Here is a 19,320-nt window from a genome sequence, read left to right as displayed (position 1 = left end):
TAACTGTTCTCAGCCTGTTCTCAAGAGTAGTCACCTTAAGGGTTGTTTTGTTTGTTCTATGGCATTAGTTCAGGGGTTTGGGGAATAAACTTAAGGCTTGTGGACTAACATTCTTGTTGAACTGAAAAACCAAGAGGAACGGCAGATCATGTAGTTGACAGACTAGGACAGAATTCTAATTAGACTAGTATATTCTCTTTGGAGGCCAGAATGGGCTTATAGCCTCTTAGGAGTGGAAAACAAATACATCTTTTTTTGAGATTCTAAATTTCCACAGGGAAAGCAAGATTAAAAAAAAAAAATAAATCAGGAATTCTGGAGTATAAAATAACGACTACTCTTGTTGAGGTACCCCGTAACTCATAACAGCTACCTTTTTACTGTGACCCCATGATTCTTCTTACCTGTTACCATACAAAATAAGGAAGAGAACTGTAGGGGAGAGTCGCTGCACTTGCACCCGAGTTTTTGCTCCGAAGTCACTATTCACTTTCATTCTTTTGGAAAGTTGCAGAGCTTCCTTGCCTTTCCCGCTTCCGCGCAAGTCACCAACCCCCACACCACCATAAGGCTTTGGAAATAAGCTCAACATTATAGCAGCTGGTTTGTATTCTTGTACATAATTTACATACATGTAAAAGAGCATGCTTACAGTGTCTTTTATGCGGAAGCAGGAAATGATTCATTGAGGCATCTTATTTTTGTTTCAGAATACACAGAAAAAATACCTCAGGATTTCAAGGAGAAAAGATGAGGAATGGTTCTTGGAAGTTAAATTGTTCATGCTGGGTTATGTGGGACAGTACTATGCAGAACACTATCAACTAAAAAAGACCTAGTAGTTGACAGAGCTTTGAGGGTTGGTGTTCAGTAAAAAGTAGCATGTAATTCAGGCATTCGTTCATTCTAATTAATTTTAAGGGCTAATTAGGCCTAATTCTAAGGTCTAATTCTACTTACGACTGATGTACATGAGCAATTTAATTGGAATAGCAAGTCAAGCACATGCTTAAGAACCTGCTGAATTAGGTCCTGAATAAAGACTTCTTCACCTGCATGATGGTATCATGAATATGGTAGCTAGGAACGACTGGTACAATAGATGGCGTACCTGAAAAGGAAAGGCTTACAGGCCTTGGTTTAGCAGTGAAATTTTAAGTATTGGAAACAAAATGGCCATCTAGACTGAATGATTAGTACAAGTCAAGCTGCTACATAAAAGGTGACTGCTTATTCCTGCTTCTACATGCAAGAATGTATATTCAGATTTTCACTTTGACCTTTATCTGACACCTATTAGAAGCAATGCAATTAGTTTGCAGTTTGAAATATGTAATTTTTTAATGATTATTACTAAAAGTTAGAGGGGAAAAAAAGGAGAAATTAACTGCTGAAACTTCCACGTAGCACAACAGGCTTGCGAAGGGTAATACTTTGCAACAGTTTTCCATTTTATCACACCTGGAACACTGCATCCTGTAGTAGCACTGTGCCAGAGCGACACTGCCTTAACTTCACAAGAATGATGTACGCTTCACCACAGAAGTACAGTGCACACTGCAGCTATAAAAACAAGTCTTTTCAGGTTGTATGCTTAGACATGACAGTTCCATTATAATGAAATATTAGCAATAGCTATGCAAAACAATTCCTCCTTTTCTATCACTCCCATACAAACAATGCAAATTATATAGGTACATGCCATCAGCTGTTCTCTTGCCTTTCTTAATCACCACCACTACTCGCAAAAGTCACAGGAGATACCTGAACTTGTATTTTGTAAATCAACAACAGCTGAACATAATAGGTTGTATAAAAAAACTCTGTATCATACTGATCAGAAACCTGCCCTCACTTCAGGCTTTTAATATTTAAGTATGTCATTATGCTGGCTGCTGCCTTTTTTTGACTTCACGACTTTACAGTTATATGAAGATACACTGACTGTGTTCACTCTATAAGGTCTGCTCCAAGCCTAGTTTTGGCATTTTGCTGTGACAACTAGCAGTTTATAAATTATGCTATAGAAAAAATACAGTATGATATTTGTGCTGCAAGTAGTTCTGTCCTTTTTCTTTTGGTTGGTGGCTGTTGCAGTGACATTTCATTTGCTATTTTAACCTATATAATGCCCAGCTAGACATCGGGTGATCACTGATCTTAAACCTGGAGGGGGGGAATAGATGGATACCACACCAAAAAAAAACCCAAACCAACTAATGCTAACACCATTTTTAACTTTCTAATTTTGATGTTCTGAGAGAATTCTCCCCTCCACAACTACCTCTCCACAGTTCAACGGAACTACACAATAATTATTCTAAACAGCTAAGTATTTTAGCCTGCTTGAATGATAGGGTCTCTTTTCCTTAGCAGGATTGCAAGATCACCTGTAGCATGTTTTTGTAAATCTATGTAAATATCTTCTTTTTCTTTTACAGAAACCTGATATGAATGGCATTATAAAACCGCCTTTTCTAAGGTATGTTTTTTTAAAGCTTTTACACTAATTTAGTTGGGTTGATTTTTATATTGGCTTATATTAATGTATTGATTGTGAGGGGAAATAAGGATGTTTTTCCTGAATTACTCTGTGACCTTTCCTAGGCATTGATAAAACATTATGGCTAAAATTGGTTGCACTTTTCTCAAGAGTGGCATCAGGTAAGATACACTGCATAGGCCCTTCTCAGAAAAATAAAGTGTTTCTCCAGTGGTTTGACAGGGAGCAGGACTTAAACTATGTCTTTGAGGGTTAAAACCAAAAATCTTTTGAAGACTAGGAGCTGTTTAAAAAAAAAAAAAGTCCAGATCTAACTAGGCATTAACTTCCCAAATTTTGGATCACTGCAAAGTGAGTCTTCATATGTAAGCTTGTTTTAAAAATTTGAGTTAAACTAAGCGTTGCACAGAATCCTTTATTCTAAAACCATAACTTAGCCTTCAAACAACTTGGATGAAGAAACTGCATGGCTTAAATTTGGTTTTGTATTGCAGCAAGCCTTTTAGTAACTTTGTGCATTTCTTTTCAGTGGAGAAAATCCTTTTGCAACTGTGAAACTCAGACCAACAGTAACAAATGACAGATCAGCACCAATTATTTGATGAATATATGGTCCATACACATGTACTCCCTCCTTATAAACACCACTTTCAGTAATGACAATTACTGTCTAAACTTGTTCTAAAAATTTATTTAAATGTAATTACTGTACAATAGAAGCATACTGGAATGGATTTCTGATTTTTTTTAAAACCTGTACTTTCTAATGAGGTAATTACTTTGGGCTAGTGTTTGAGCGCTCTGGCTTGGTTTTACAGTATGCCTTTTTTTGTAGTAGGAATTGTGAAAATACTGGAGATAGGTTGGATACGCTAGGAAACCAGTGTAACTAATAGCTCACAAATCTGAATCTTTGGCATTCATTATTTGGAAACTGCAATGGTAAGTTCTAGAATATAAGCCTGCATATGCCACTTACTAAATAAGAAAAAGATGATATTTTTTTTTCAAACAGAACAATGTAACAACTGCCTTATTCCAGAATAGAGAATTGCCTGTATAAAGTGATTATACATTATTTTGTTTAAGACAGACACCCTAGGTTATAAATAAATATTTATCCTTTAAGAATAGACAATTTGTAATGCTTTTGCTTAATGTTCAGATAGAAATTTTCAAGTGTTAACCCTATTTTAAGTCTAATGTTGTACTGTCAACACATTCTTCAATGATAACTTTTTCTTTAAAACATGTTGTCAAACTTTAGTCTTACAAAAAGTCATAATAAAACAGTGCCATGATTTTTTTTTCCTCAAATGCTAATATAAAAAGCTACCTTTGAAGTTACTCCATTACTGCAGCCTTCCACAAAAGAAAAACAGATTAAGTTTTTGAAATTTTTTTGTTAAGGACCCTACCAATGGCATAAATACTGGCATAGTATAGTATCTAAATGAAATATAGCTTTCAACTTCAGTCACAAGATGGTTGTACAGTTTGTTACCTCAGGCCCAGATTTTCTAAATCTAATGGAGCCAACTTGTCTGAAAGACTTTTCCTACAGTAATAATCATCTCAAATTAACCTAGAATGTTAGAAACTGACTCTTCACTCTGCATCAGCAGTGGGTGCTTTATCACTGTACAGGTCAGGTGGTATTTCCTACCTGCTGTATGAAGTCCGTATCATGACTAGTGCCAGTGATTAATGCTTACTCTAAATCATTCTACTTCACATATGTACTTGTTTCCTCCAGCATCCCATGGATACTCATTTTGATGTGCTGCCTTCTGCTACTATAAACAGTGAATTCAAGTCATGTGAAAGGCCTTTCAGCTACTTAATGTCAAAAAATAGTGTATGAGCATGTGATGGCTGCAGAGGTAAAGTCCACTCATTCTACCTCCTCCTCTCACACTGCCTTTCAAGTTCAAGGCTGAGGACACTGTTTGCTATGGAACCTTGCATAACTATCCATTATCCCATTTTGAAACACCAACTCTTCAGAGGGTAACTTATACCCAAGCCCATTTTCTAAAGCATATTAGAAGCAAGTCAACCTAGACTCAGGGCAGCTCATAGCTGGCAGTGCCACAGCCTCTCTTTCTAGAGAAGAGCACCCTGCTGCAGTCAGAAGTTATGTTGTCTGTGAACTAATACCAGCTGTAGCAGATTAGGACACTGCCACTGCAGCCCTTGGAGGTCACATGTGTCCCTATAAGCAAAACCTTCACTAATTAAAATAGGGCTTTTACTGTTTGTTATTACTAGGGCCTTCAGAAGGCACAGAGGGTCCAGTAGCATAGCGGTAGCGCACACAGCACTTGCACCACTTTCCTCAAAGACACCTGATGTGCTTACACAAGCACAGCCCTAAACCATGTCTTTTTTTATCATAAGGATTCTGGCAAATATTTATACTTAATTTGTAGCTAGGATTACTAACTCCTCTTTCAGACTACATGTTATTAGACACATTAGTCACATACTTAATAATCCAGCCACAAGTTGAGGATTGCAAAAGGAAAAGCAGTTTTATTTAGTTTTCAACAGGTGCCACTAAACATGGAAAACAAGTTGGGTTTTCATGTTTTGCAATGCACATGCTCATAAAAGATTAAGTTTAAATTACATGCAAGAGACTAAATTTCTTCACACTTTACAAAACAGGTCTGAAGCAAATAAAATGATTGTACATAACATTTACATTAGAAAGAGTATGCTAACAGTTGTAGCTTCCATAAGCACATCCACGTTCATCCCCTTAGCCAAAAGCTGCCCCACAATTTGGGCATCTTCTCTGCCTCAGTGCAAGACAGAACAGAATCCCAATTGGAAAGAATACAATGGCACACAAAACACCAAGACAGGTGAAGGTGTCCTCCAACACGCCAACCCTGTAAAAATGGAAAACAGACTCAGTCAAGGACACCCACCAAGTTTGCCCCAAAGTTACCACTTTGTGATCTGGCAGTCACTAAAAACCACAACATTTTATATAGCAAGATAAAGTAAAGAGGGTTTGGGGTTTTGGTTGTTTTTTTTTTTTTTTCTTTAAAAGGCCTTTATTTTCATAGCTTGCAGCAGAAGGTTTTGAATTAGACCACTTAAAGAAAAACAGGAAAGTTGCAGGTGATCAGACTGTAGATAAGAAATCTAAAAGGTTTAATTCAAACTAGCAGTTTAGTTCCAGACAGCAACCATTTCTCTATCACTGCAATCCAGGACTGGTACTTAGAACAAAACATAGCCACCACACCTCTGAGCAGTTGTATCAACTCCAAATATTGGTTAATGCAAGTACACTGAAGAACACACACAGGTGTAGCACCTGCTTTACAGCAGGAACAAGTCACAGCACTCCCAATTCAGACAGCTTTAACATGAAAGCCTGTGCCTCTGCTGGGGATCAAGTTTTTCTGTATAGGTGAGGATACAGTTTTCTAGAACTAAACCCTAGTGTCACTAAAGTTAACTCTCATAAAAATGAAGAGAAGCCTGCTTTTAAAGTAATTTACTGACTCTTCTGGAATGATACTGTGCTAAAGATTTAACCGTACCAGTGGTGTTATACTGGTTGTTGCACACCAAAGAACTCCATTTCTCAGCTTTTTAGGTCTTTTACAACAGGCAGCAGTCACACTTGTGTCATGTGCTTTGTCTACCTAGTTTCCACAATTATCCTGGGGTGAACCCTCTCAGTTCATTCAACCTCAAGTCTCCCACAGTGTACGTACACTAGAGCTCTTTCAGAAAATAATCATCCTTGTTTTCTGAATGTTTTGATCTGGTGATTTGGTGCTTTTCCTCAGCTTCTTCCTAAGTGAAAGATTTGAATGGGCAGAGAGTTGTGTAACACTGGTTAAGGGCTTCTGGTGAAACATCCAGCTCATGCTTTCACTAAGCAAGTTAAAACCATTGCAGACAGCAAGATGCAAATAGGTTTGTTTCAGTCTGTTACTCCAAATTAATGCACAACTTGGCCATGTCTGGTTCCTGCAGTTGCCAGCACATTCTCTCAGATGTCCTGGCATATCTTTCTTCAGAGAGCACAAGTCAATATAATTAACACGCAAAGGGCTAGGTGCGCTGGGCATGTAGGGCTCTGACCAATTCAGCGGGGTAAGAAGAGATGCAAATAGGTTTGTTTCAGTCTGTTACTCCAAATTAATGCACAACTTGGCCATGTCTGGTTCCTGCAGTTGCCAGCACATTCTCTCAGATGTCCTGGCATATCTTTCTTCAGAGAGCACAAGTCAATATAATTAACACGCAAAGGGCTAGGTGCGCTGGGCATGTAGGGCTCTGACCAATTCAGCAGGGTAAGAAGGACTGACTGACTTAAAAAAAAATTATAACTGTAGATTTACAGTGAAAGAGTACTTCAAATGTCAGCACTTCGTTGTGGAAGGTGCCAATTAAGTAAGTGTGTAGAGGACTATGCTAACTAGTCACATTCAGACTTCCTAAGTTACCAGAACAGCTCAGAGGTGCAGCACTACTGTCATAAGCCATTTAACATGTTTATTTCTGGTAGCTAGAAAAGTCCAAAGGCCAAACACACATCACTATTAAAATAACCTTCAGTAGGTGTTCCCAGTTTCTACTTCCAAAAACTGATGTCCCTTCAGAACTGTAGGAGAACCTACTATTGATGTCATTTGGCTCCAGCTGAGTCCCAACTGAATGGGGACCACCCTACATGAGAAATTCTGTTTCAGCACAGTTCTGTGACAGCAGAAATTTACCTGAATTTCAGTCCCTGACTTCTTTCTTAAGTGCTGTATCTAAACATCCCCCAAAATGAAGACAGACAGTAAAGCCTGAGTATTCAGACTTAAGAAATTTGAGCAGCTATACTAAATAGTCAAAATTTAGAGTTTAACAAAAGACTTTAACAAGATGCATCCTCTTAGATTCCCTGGTACAGTGAAAGTCAACAGAAACAGAGCTAAGTGACCTTGAAATACATGCTACAAGCAAGATGCCAAGGCCAACAAGTTGTTGTTTCCCTACAGAGCAGTCACAGACAACCTATTGCACACGTAAAGAGTGAAGGAAGATGCAGACTCGGAAACCATTTCCTTACTGCAATTGGCTAAAACGTTACAACTTAATTAAACTTAAGAACCATTCCCCTTCCCCTCAACCATCGTAAGAAGTCAAAGGCTTTTCAAGGTGTTATTGATACTCTGCTGCTTACGCAACTTCATGTTCAGCTTAAGCTTTCAACATCAGTCCCCTCCTTTTGAGGAACTTACTTTATTTCTGTTTACAGAGTTCTTGTGATAGAAGTTGACTTTATATTTGGTATAAAGGTATTGTCAGGGTACAGTTGATCCCAGCAGTAGTTTTATAGTTTCATATCCTCAAATAACACTCCTTTAAGGCAAGAAGTTAAAAGATGTAGACTAATGCTCAAATCACCACACAGATTCTAGTCTCAGCACACAAGTGTCCCAAAGCTCAGACTTTTGTAGCCTGTGCTGTTCATTGTGACTACTCCTACAAACTCAGCATAACATCACCCCTCTGTTCCTTGTAAGTCAGGCATGCGTACTACCAGAGCTCCATCTATCAGTGCAAGCACTTTATTTTGCCACAACAGTGTAAGAAAGATGATTACTCTTGAACACTGACATCTGGGTGTCCAGAGAGATAGGAACAATGAGAGATCAGCTCTGCAGAAGTGTTCTGCTTTTATGACAAACTCTCCAGGACTTCAGCTCCTACCATTTTTCCCAGAGCTGGAACACATTTTGTAGAGCTAGTTTCAGTGGTGTAGGTACCACCATAGATTTCTTTACATCTTCTCCAAAAGGATATGACAGTCCCCACCAGTGAGACCTAAACAAACAGACTGCCATACCAGACAGTTGGTCCAGCTTACCTACTGGGGTTTTGTATTTGATTCAAATTACTGATTCTTGCCACAGTGAGTTGCTGACTTACAGAATGTATGGACTTAACACACAGAATCCCATTTTCATTTCTGGTATTTCTACTACAAGTTTTAATACTGACCATTGACTACAGACACACTCAGCAGCAGCAAGAGCAAGTTTCTTGGAAATAGCACTACTGATTGTCTTCGTGATGCAGTTTACCAGAGCTCTCTTCTGTAGCTCAGGTTTGGCAGCGCCTCCATCTGTCCAGCTGATACTGCATCAGTCCCACAAGAAACGCTTGAACACAGTTTTGTGTGCCATCAACTAGCCTTTACACTTACGCCGGCTTGACAACAAGTATGTCCAGTGGTTTACGAGGGTCAGAGAGAAAGGCGTCACGTACCCCCCACCTGGCATGCAACGCATTTCTACCTCTACAGTGAAAGTGCTGACAAATTACACTATATGCCAGCAGACAAGAAGGAGCCAGGCCGTTTCTGCTGCAAAGCAGGAACTCACCCTTGTCTTGGCACATTAGTCACTGACTCACAGCGCTTGCCCTGCATCACCTCAGCAAACAGCACTCAGAGAAACTACAGGCACTAGATCTGCTCAGCTTGGTTAATATTTCTTTTTAGCCTGTGTCTAGTGTTCTGCTACAAAGAACTTTAGCCCAGGATTCCCATCAGCCCATGGGAGCGGTGCCTGCTTCCCTTCCCCTCTCACCACAGAGCATTCCCCAGCAAAGTGAAATACCAACGGGGAAACAGTCAGAGGGGGTAGTACTGCCGGCGAAAGAAATCTGGAAGGAGTTACTGAAAAACTATGAACACAACTGCAGTCACCATCACTACTAGACAAAAAGGCAAATATCATACAGGGGCGTCATCATGAAGTAAACATTTACATCAGGAAGTAAACTTTTCCCATATACTCTGGATTATTAATGCTTCATTACAGCTTTGGTCCTCATTTGAGGGGGGGGGGGGGGAAGAGAGAGAGAAAGAAGAAGAAAAAAAAAAGACGTGGATTAATGAGAGAGTGTCAAAAGGAATGAAAAATAGTAAAGAAAATGCAGCTCCCATCAACTTACCCTTGCTACCCAACTTTCAAGTCCTAATCCCAAACCAGTTGTTATATCATTAGCCTGTGCCAGAAAACATAAAAATCTGCTTGCTAGGTCAAGTTCAGAGCATACAAACCAGGCAGAAATGCTTTTATTAGACTGATTTTTAAAGCAGAGTTGAAGAGCCTCCTATTAACATGTGCTTCCACAGATTCCCAACTAGCTGTCCCACCTGAGCATGTTATTGTGTATGAGGGGGGGTTACGGAGCATGGCTTAAGGCTAACAGGAAAGCTTTAGCATAATTTCTTTGCTGTACAACCTCTTTGCCTAGGTCATATCTGGACACTGAAACTGTAAAATCACATTGCAAGTGACCCTCAAAATTACACTGCAGTTAAAGAATGGAGTCAGTAAACAAGGTGCTCATACCATCAACTTCATTCACCAGGGAAAAGATGTGCTACTAGAAGTGCCATCTCCTGGGAAGAATCTGCTAATAGGACTGAAATGCAAAGCGATTTGAAACTGTTTAGATAGCCAGACTGGTTACAGATACAGCAATAGAAAGGACACTAGCATTCAACCAAAAATGGCAAGCCTGGATGCAGAAGTTGATTATGGCAATTTGTACTTATGGAAATGCGTGAAATGCTGAGCACCCTCCGACCAGATAAAAATCAGCAGTAGAAGCTCAGGAGGCAAGGCCTTTCCTTTTCCCCCCTCCACAGGTTAACCCAGTAGCATACTGCATGTACCGAGAGGCTCAGACACAATCTGTATGTTTTGTGTAATTAAAGATTTAGGCAGTTTTCAGTACTACAGAACCATCCAAGAAAGGCAAAGTCCCTTTTCCAGGCATTTCAATGACACCAAAAATAACATTACTTTGGAAAATGCATACTAAGTGCAGTACACAGCACATTAAGGCTATTGTATTTCCTGCCTCGTTTTGCTATTACACTAACGCCATCCTTTTCATTCACACACATTGAGCATTCCCTTCCTGCAGGCATTCAACTCTCGCTTTGTTAGTGTTTTTAAATCTTCTCCTTGTCTCTTAATAATTTCATATTCAGTTCCTGCCCCAAAGTCAACCTTTCTGACAAGTAAGCCAGTGTGTTCAGTTAAGAGTATAAGCAGCCTAATTTTGATCTGACCTTAAAGAAAAAACACACTAATTAAACATTAGAGAGGGATCAATCAGGGTACTTCTGGTCAGCCCCGAGTAGCTGCAAACACAAGCATAGATGACTGCTGTCTAACCCATTACAATCAACCCTCTTAATCAGCTTGCAAGGCCCAAGTCTATTGGTCAACAGATGTCCCTGACACTTTAAATAGAATTTATTTTAAACTCCCTTCCCCCTAAACAGAGTTATTCAGGAAGTGTTTTGTGGTAATGCAAAATGCCAAGGGGGAAAAAAAAAAAAAAAAAAAAGAAAAAAATCGCCATCCATATTCAACACCAGACCTAGGGAAAGGGACCAGCGAGGGACGAAGCAAGCCACAGGAAGCACTGCTGGGTCAGCGACAGAGGAAGACCAGGGACCGTACAGCCAAGCAGCAGACCAAGTCAGCTACAAGCGACACCCATTTGGAAAGCTTAGCAGAACGGTATCTGCGTGACCTCCACCACAACATACCTGTTATTTCAGAGCCAGTCCCTATCACATCTCTAACAGTGTGATTACTACTACAGCATTAGCTACACAAACACTTTTTGGCTTGTCTTGGTTTGTGTCACCACCTAATTTTAGATGAGCACTTATCCAATCACTGCTGAGCCAGTTACTAAATTTAGAAAGAGAAAAAAACCCACTTTTTATAACAGAGAATGAGTATTTTAGGTTTTGCTTGTATATTTTACCTGGGCTGCAGAGTAATTAGAGACTCCATATTCAAACTGTAGATTCAGTAATGTAACCAAACATAAATTTTGTTCTACAGCATAAACCACATAAAAGCTCAGTCTAACTGCACCACTCCCAATCTAAAAATAAAGTGGAAAGGTTTATTTATACTGCAAGCAGCGTCTTGGATTTAAGCTGTAACTGCAGCTGCCAGCTCCATAAAGTAAGGTCAATTATTCCCACTGACAAGTGTTTAAAACCAAATTACTTTTCAGACAACCCCTTTCTTGAACTAAGTCTTAAAACATTACTATCTTAAGTCAAATGCTCAGGATCAGAGGGCCAATAGTGAGATCTGCAGACACAGCATCAGTACAATTTAACACATGCATTTTTAGACTTAACACTACATCACAGTATTTAAATGTGTGCTCAAATAAAGTCAAAGGGTCATCCCAGGTAATCAGAGGCAGTTTGGTTGTACAACAAGCTCTGCAAGACCTGAAGAGAAACTGCACTTAAGATGACTGCTGTCTTCTACACAGAGCCCCTCACCGATCAAGCAAGTAGAATTTTCAAATCAGTATCCCATCTCTCCTGCCACTGAGGTTGGTTGAGTCTCTAGCTTTAGATTTCAGTGGAAACACCAGACCAGTGACAAGCATGGACTTCAGAAGCTGCACACTAAATCTTTAATTTTGAACACGTGAACAATCATAGATAGCGTTTCTTTATGTCTGTCCTAGCTAATGCAACAACAGCAGCTAGGTTAAGCATGTTTAAATTTCACCTGCAAGCAGCAGAAGAAAGAATTGACAATTACATATGCAACTACTGACTAAGCATGGGATGTTTACAGTTTTAATTTCCATGAAGAGAGGTGCCAGCTCCTCTAGCCTCAGCTTGAAGGCATATTGAATTGTTGTTGATCCGTATTCACAGAAAGGAGCCCAAATCTATACAGAGCCAGTGGCTTGCCCTCCTCAACACAAGCTGTACATATATGTAAGTGCAATTATCCTTAAAAGTCACCCTCAAGTAAAAGACACCACAGTATTTGCAGATTTATCTGAACTTCCTTATGCTTTAGGCCCCACTTCCTATACAGAGGGCTGGCTGCAGAGCCAGAGAAATTCTGGCAATGGGAACAGCCTGTTTCTAGCTGCATCTAGCTGTTGTCTTTCTTGAAATGCCTACAAATCACCAGCCTTCTCTAATACAGTAGGACCACTGCTTTAATTCCAGTTCTGAGAACACACTAATTAAGAGACAAGCCTCATGGCTTCACACCAACAGCCTAGCCTCACAAATGAGGCTAAGCATGCCAGTTAGAATTCTCTGTAGATGGTGGACATCTATCCATGATGAACTAGACTGAGATCTGGCGTGTTTTTTCCTCACTCATCTGCATACACAGCCAAATCAGTATCACCTCTGGTTACCAACAAACAGGACCACTTTTCTTCTCTCACCCAGAACAACTCATTGCTACAAGGAAATCCTAATTATCAGAATGCAGACACTAAGACAAATGGTGACACTAATTAAAAAAAACATGCTATCAACTCAGACCCAGTGACAGACTTGGCGTTAGGGACCAGATTATCATTTTTATACGGTCCCATTAGGGAATGAATACATTCCTGCTGTATCTTATTAGTTGCATAAAGTCTCATTTATTAGAAAAATGTTTTGATTATTGTCCACAAATCAGTTCAGACCAGTAGAACACAAATCCTCAGAAAGAGCAAGAGCTATGCTGTTCTCACTTGGGACCCTATCAACAGGCTTACCACCTCCTCTCTTCCGGGCTCGGGTATCAGACTTCCTGCTAGGCAGCTGCGTGCCTCTGCTGTTAGGCTGGGGGAAAAAAAAGTTACAGCTATCCTAGTCAGTAATTCCAAATGGCAGCCTCGTGGCATCTGCTCAAGTCTGCTGTATCAAGGCTTTCTCCTTTGCAGTCACATGCATAAGTCATTGCCGAATTTCATGCCCTAACTGCTCCAGCGACCAAATTACAGCACAGCAGGGATGAACACCCCAGTCTGCCTGAACAGCATACGTTTACAAAAAGCTGCAAACTGCAATATAAGGGAGCTACACTGATTCCCAACACAGGCTGATCATCTCTGTGACAAAAAACAGTGTCAGGAGCTGCTGCACTATTATAGCTATCCCTCTTTACAGCACTTGTGAAAAGGTCTTTCAAAGTTGGCTTCACTCGCAAGATTCAAAAGGATCTCTAGCACGCCAGCCTGCCATTAGAAACCGAAAATCCGCAGGTTTTCCTCAGAATATCAGACATGCTCTCTAAACAGCTAGGTCTTTTTTTTTTCTTTTTAATTCCTTGCATATTTAACCAGTACATATTATGAAATTCTATTAAAAATATTTACATAAGGTTTAAATATAGTTGTTGTGAATAACTATGGAAAACCTATATTCTGAACGGCCTTCTATCAAACCGCACACAGCGTTTGTGATTGAAAGAATTGAAGAAAAAACAAAAGACTGAAATTTTGAAGGACTTTATCACCTAAGTGCAATTTTCCCAGAGTCTATTCTCTCAGGAGAGATGCACTTAATAGAAGAAAACAAAATTTCAACCAAACTTGAGAACTTACTACTTGGTCAAGTCAAAAAAACCCCAAAACAAAACACCAAACACTGTGGCAGGGAGAAGGCTGTAAGAGATCTGAGAATAAATACAGTTTTAATCAAAACTTGCCTCATCCTCCAATCCTGGAAGAAGCTTCAGCGTTGTTATAATTTGGGACCCACTACAATACTTCTCAAGCAGATGTTTTGTAATTGCCAGAAGAGAAAGCTGCCACAACACAGCGGCGTTACGCCCTTTCCCTCACCCCTTCTTCCACACAACTGAATAACTGTTAAACAGGAAAATAAAAACGCAACAGGGCCCATCACAGGCTCTGTCCCAGATTTTGAAAGAACCAGCTTTTGCAAACATCACATCAAGAGCATGTTTTCACAGTTTTTAAAAGGATCTTTATTCTGTTAAGTAACAGGAAAGGAAACATTCCTTTGCAGTTTGTTCTACCCAACAACGCAAGATGGAGAAAAAGAAAATGAAAGTGACCACAAGAGAAGCAGACAGACTGCATTCTCCAAGCTAAAAAGATAATTACACAGCTGGATCTCTAAAGTTGGTGGCTGTAATGACTCAATCTGTACTTGGGAACATAAAATAGTTTAAAAGCAAGATTTGGCCAATCCTTAGATGTCAACTGCAAGCAATAAAGCTGACCATATTCTGCAACTCAGTTTAATTCTCTGTACATCAGGGTTGGGAGAACTCCTCACACTAAGACAACAGGACTACAACCACCCAAGACATTTTAATAATGCAAGGAAGGATGGAACATACATTAATATTGAAGTCTGTAATTAGAAAGCAACACTGACCAGTGACGCAAGCAACACTGACCGATGATGAATGAGGATGATCTGACTAATTAATAACTCTTAAGCAAGAGGTACAGCTTGCAAGACAGGAGAGTCATCCCTCAGATGCAGCAATGCTTCAGAGATATAAGAGAAAAAAAAAAATGCAGTTACATAGTGACCGGGGCATGCTACCTACTTGTAGAGAGGCTGCTTTTGGGGATACTTTGTACTTTTTATGACTTCATACCATAAACCAAGCCTAAAGATTGACTGTACTGTAGCTACCTTATTAATCCCAAGATCATTCGTGACTGCAATAAAATAGAATCCTACCCAAATAACAGACCAATACTGCATATTTCTCCTCAACACCACGTATTTTAAGTTGGAAATGGTCTTGATTTCAATTAGCAACATTCATACATGCCATAGTGCAAAAGACTGGTTTGTATTTCTGATGGTAGAAATCCTCTCGATGGGCTTTAGCCTACTCTGTCAGTTACATTATTCTACAGCCACAAGCAAGGCTCTTTCCTCATCGTCTAAAGCAGATGGACTTCTCTAACGATCATGCACAGCATCAAATCAGAAGAGTAACAGCACAACTGACTTGGCAGTTTAATAACGAAGGTTTTTTATGTACCATTAATAGCTTGTCATGTTTAGCAATGCCCTTTCAACAACTCTGCTGTTCAGTGTCGTATTCAGAGCGTAGCTGCATGTTGCATTCTTCATAAAATAGGTTTCCAGGCCAAGGAAGTAAACTAGAACTATGTTTAAGGTCTTGAGAAGTCCAAGAGGATTATGAGCTCTTTCTCTAAGAGACGCAGCCAGTGTAACCTTCCAAAACATGAACCCTGACCCTTCAGGTTCCCGTGAATATTTCTAATATGCTTCCCACCCAGCCTCCCTGTCCTTTCTCTTGAAGTACCAATTCCTTAACTAGTCAAAAGACAAGCAATCTGAGATTTGTCCCTCCTACCCTGACACTTTGACTCTTCCTCTAAAGACAATTAGGAAAAAATATAGTGATACTGCAAAGACGACTATGACACACCATTACTAGATACAGTTAGTGATACTGCAAAGACGACTATGACACACAATGTTACCATTACACTAACCATTACTAGTCAGTCATCCTTGGGATTCCCTGTTCAAGAGTATTTCAGAAGTGCTGAGAAGAGTCCTACAGTTTAAGCAGTGCAGTATTAGACCTCATAGTAATCCACCTGTCATAGTTCTCCTCACAACTTCTTTTTTTTTCCCCACAGCCTAAAACAAAACCTGAGGATCCAAGAGTAAACAAGGTTTTTGTGGAGGGTATTTTGCTTTAGGAAAGAGTCCACAACGTACAGAGCACTGGGTACCTCCAGCAGAGCAAGTCTGATGACAAGAGAACTATTCAAGTGAGGCCACTTAAAAACACAGCTCATTTTCCCAAATTTGGCTAAAGTTAGATATTATACTTGCAAATGATTGTTTCAAAGGTGTCTCCTAGAGCATCCCAGGATAACTTCCAGAAAAAAAGAAAAAAAAAATTCCTAAGAATAGCAGCAAGAGTCTACCAATCTTAAGTTATTGCAAAGACCACTTCCATAGTAAAATATTTTGAGATTTATTGGGTTTAGGGCCAGAAGGTCTGTATAAACACACTGCCTGCCTTTTACCAAGCAACATGTAACATCTTTCCTGTCTTGGATCTACTGTGGCAGGATCTACCACATCCTCTGAACAGCTCAGTGGTTATTTTCCCTCACTGTTTAAAACATACAACTTCTCGATCAATAGCTCTAGCTGGTAGAGGTTTTTCATCCTTAACTAGTGGCATTTCAGCAGGCACCCGTTTTTACATAGCACCACAAGATACTTCTTATTTAAATCCACCTCTGAAGGCAGGTACTGACTCTCAAACACCAATTCTAACAAAACCAAAAGGCATCTGGGGGACAGCCTCTGCCACTACGACAATCTCTATCACATTCATCACATTGAAACCTGGTATCATTTCAGCTGTTCTAGCAAGTCTGTTTCCTACACGTTTTGAAATGGATAAGCAAGGACTCAGAACTGCAAAATATTAAGTGCCTCCTCACAAGATGCCACAGGGCTAACTCCCATACATTTTAACAGAAGGGGAATGATTCTGCATTTGAGTCAGAGCTGGCCAGACGCACCCATGTCTGAACTGCACCAGCAGCAATCTGGCTGCCCTCACCCATTACTTAATATCCTGGGACGAGGAGAACTGAGAAGTGCAAAGGGACTACAGCTGACTTACAGCACCAATGCGGAAACAGACTGCCTCCTTCCCTTCTTTTATGGCTGTTGATCTCCGAGGGGGAAGTTGTCCTTCTGTTGCAACTCCAACTAATAGCTGACCACATTTTCTGGTTTTCAGCACTTCATCAGATTAACACTTTGAATCAAATCTATTAATCTCCCCATTCTTCTGCAGTAAAAGGACTTTTAAAGTAAGAGATCTTTTGAAGCCTTAAGATACTGATGTTTTCAGCCAATACTGACAATCACCCTGCCTGGTTTTGCACAGTCTGGATGTCGGGAATGGGGACACACACCACAGCAGCAGAAGCCCTTCCACAGGACTACCAGAAGTGACTATGGTCAAAGATTACGGAAAGTTTCACAATAAAATCAGGCTACTCACTATCACTGGGCACAAACACATCAGAAAGGAGTTCCTGTCATCCTCTCCCCCAAGAACCGACCCTTTACATCTGTGACTGAGCTGCCTTTTCATTAAAAATACCACTTACAGATCTTCCTCCATCACAAAGAACAGATTCATATTGTATTAATTACAGCGGTTGTCACGAGCCCATTAGGACAAGCTCATACTACATAAATTAAAGCACTCCACTGCTAAATTTTAGTGCTTTTTCAATTAATTAAATTCTAATACACACAGAGAAACTATAGAAAACCAAGGAACTACATAGATACCTGTAATTTAAAAAATAAAACCCAAGACTGAGTTTATTGCTCAGCTAGAGAGCTGTTTTACCTGCAGGCAGGACAGCCACCAACTACTACTACAGAAGTGGTGGTAGCAGGCTGTTGAATAATGGTGTACGTGCTCGAATAGTTTGGCTGTGATGTTGGTGGAGGAACAGCATACCCTAAAATAAGAAAAAAAACCTCAGTCACCACACGTAAGGCACAAAGAACAATGATAATAATTAAAAAGTATGGAAGCAGAACATGGAAAAAAATAAATAGAAATGTAGTCTTGACTGAGCACTTTAAGAAGCTCTATCAAAATCAGACTTGGAACACACTACTCAGCACATCTAATAGCAAAGCCACTTCATAAACCCAAGTATCTAGCACAATTTAACCATCTAAAAAGGACACTGAGCTAATAATTAACTTTGAGAATTTGTTTCAACGCTGTTTGAGCACCAGGGAAAAACAGTTTAAACAAACAGTGATCACAGCTTTCACTTCTGGACGTTACACATCAGGTATGTCCCAGTCCAGCGGACAAACTAGTTGAAACAGAATCTATCTTCCTCTGGTTTCCAACTTAACTTCCATATATTAAGTTTATAACTGGAGAGAGAGGTAAAAGTGATAGGATGCAAGTGGAAAGGAAGCAGGTTGCATAGCACAGAAAAAAAAACAACCCACCTTTCAGAAAACCCATGTTGTTAGCTAGTGAATGTGTCATTTTATCAGCTGTAGTTAGAAAACACAAGCCCTTAACGACTGCATTCACATCAAAAATTAAAAAAAAATAAAAATGCTTTTTAAAGGGATGGTTAAATGTACGCAGTGTAATCATACAGTCAAGGTACGCTTTGCCCAGGTACGATCCACTTTGAGCTTCTCTCCCAGGGCACAGTTCTCAGATTTTCTTGAATGACATTATGCATCTGTAAAGCCCACCAGCCTCACTACTTAAAATTAAACTGAAAATAATCAGTAATATTTGTATTGTAGGAAAATAAGCTCCAAGTAATTAGCAGGAAATCAATCTATGGCCTCAAGATTCAGCCCAATGCTTGATGACTGGGGTCTGTCTGCTGCATTCCGTGTATTTTTTGTAACTTTTGAAGCATTCCCTTAACTCTACAGTCTTTCCTGAAAGGCTACTTCTTTCTTTGATGGAGGTTAGTATTAATTCAGTTAACAAAAGTACCGGATCTACTCACCTGCTTAAGTCTCCCCAAGACTACTGAAGTGTATCAGAAAAAACAAACATTAACCAGAGTACAGTGAAGTACATGCAAAGAAAAGTGCAAGTTTGGGGTCTGTTTTACTGCTGGCACAGCTGTGCCTCTTTGCCATGGCTCTGAGGCAGAAAACCCACGCATCCGAGGGGTGCATGCAAACTCGGTCAGCACTTTGGGGAGGGCAAGACACAAACACGCTGTTACACCTCAGAGGCACCTAGGGAAGGAGGGGAAAGGGAGGCGGCGCTTTTAAACACCTGGGTGCCCCGCACGCCCTCCTCCTTGCGCTGGTCTTAAGCGCGAAAACGGCGACGGTCCAACCGCCTCGCTCCTGACAGGGAAGCCCCACGCAAGAGAGGCGCAAGAGTTTCCCCCGCTCTCCCCGCTTCTGCTGGGCAGCCCCTCTG

General features: G+C 40.1%; 1 protein-coding gene and 1 long non-coding RNA gene across 2 annotated transcripts in view; one reads left to right on the top strand and one right to left on the bottom strand.

The window, feature by feature from the left end:
* BAIAP2L1 (BAI1 associated protein 2 like 1) overlaps positions 1 to 3,822 on the top strand; it is a 35,442-nt gene extending 31,620 nt beyond the window's left edge. Inside the window, exons 12-13 of the mRNA XM_009286370.1 lie at positions 2,442 to 2,482; positions 3,033 to 3,822. Coding sequence (XP_009284645.1) covers positions 2,442 to 2,482; positions 3,033 to 3,105 — 114 coding nt within the window. The 3' untranslated portion in view covers positions 3,106 to 3,822. The remainder of the gene's footprint in view (positions 1 to 2,441; positions 2,483 to 3,032) is intronic.
* Positions 3,823 to 5,011: 1,189 nt separating this feature from the next.
* On the bottom strand, positions 5,012 to 18,918 carry LOC103904845. Its single transcript, XR_657917.2, has 3 exons — positions 18,893 to 18,918; positions 17,743 to 17,857; positions 5,012 to 5,400 (listed from the first exon to the last, which is right to left on the bottom strand). It is a non-coding gene; the product is annotated as an uncharacterized LOC103904845 (long non-coding RNA).
* Positions 18,919 to 19,320: the final 402 nt, after the last annotated feature.

Source organism: Aptenodytes forsteri, unplaced genomic scaffold, assembly GCF_000699145.1.
Source record: "Aptenodytes forsteri isolate BGI_AS27 unplaced genomic scaffold, ASM69914v1 Scaffold55, whole genome shotgun sequence".
NCBI lineage: Eukaryota > Metazoa > Chordata > Aves > Sphenisciformes > Spheniscidae > Aptenodytes > Aptenodytes forsteri.
Note: the sequence above shows the minus strand (reverse complement) of the source record. Positions and strands in the feature narration are given on the sequence as shown.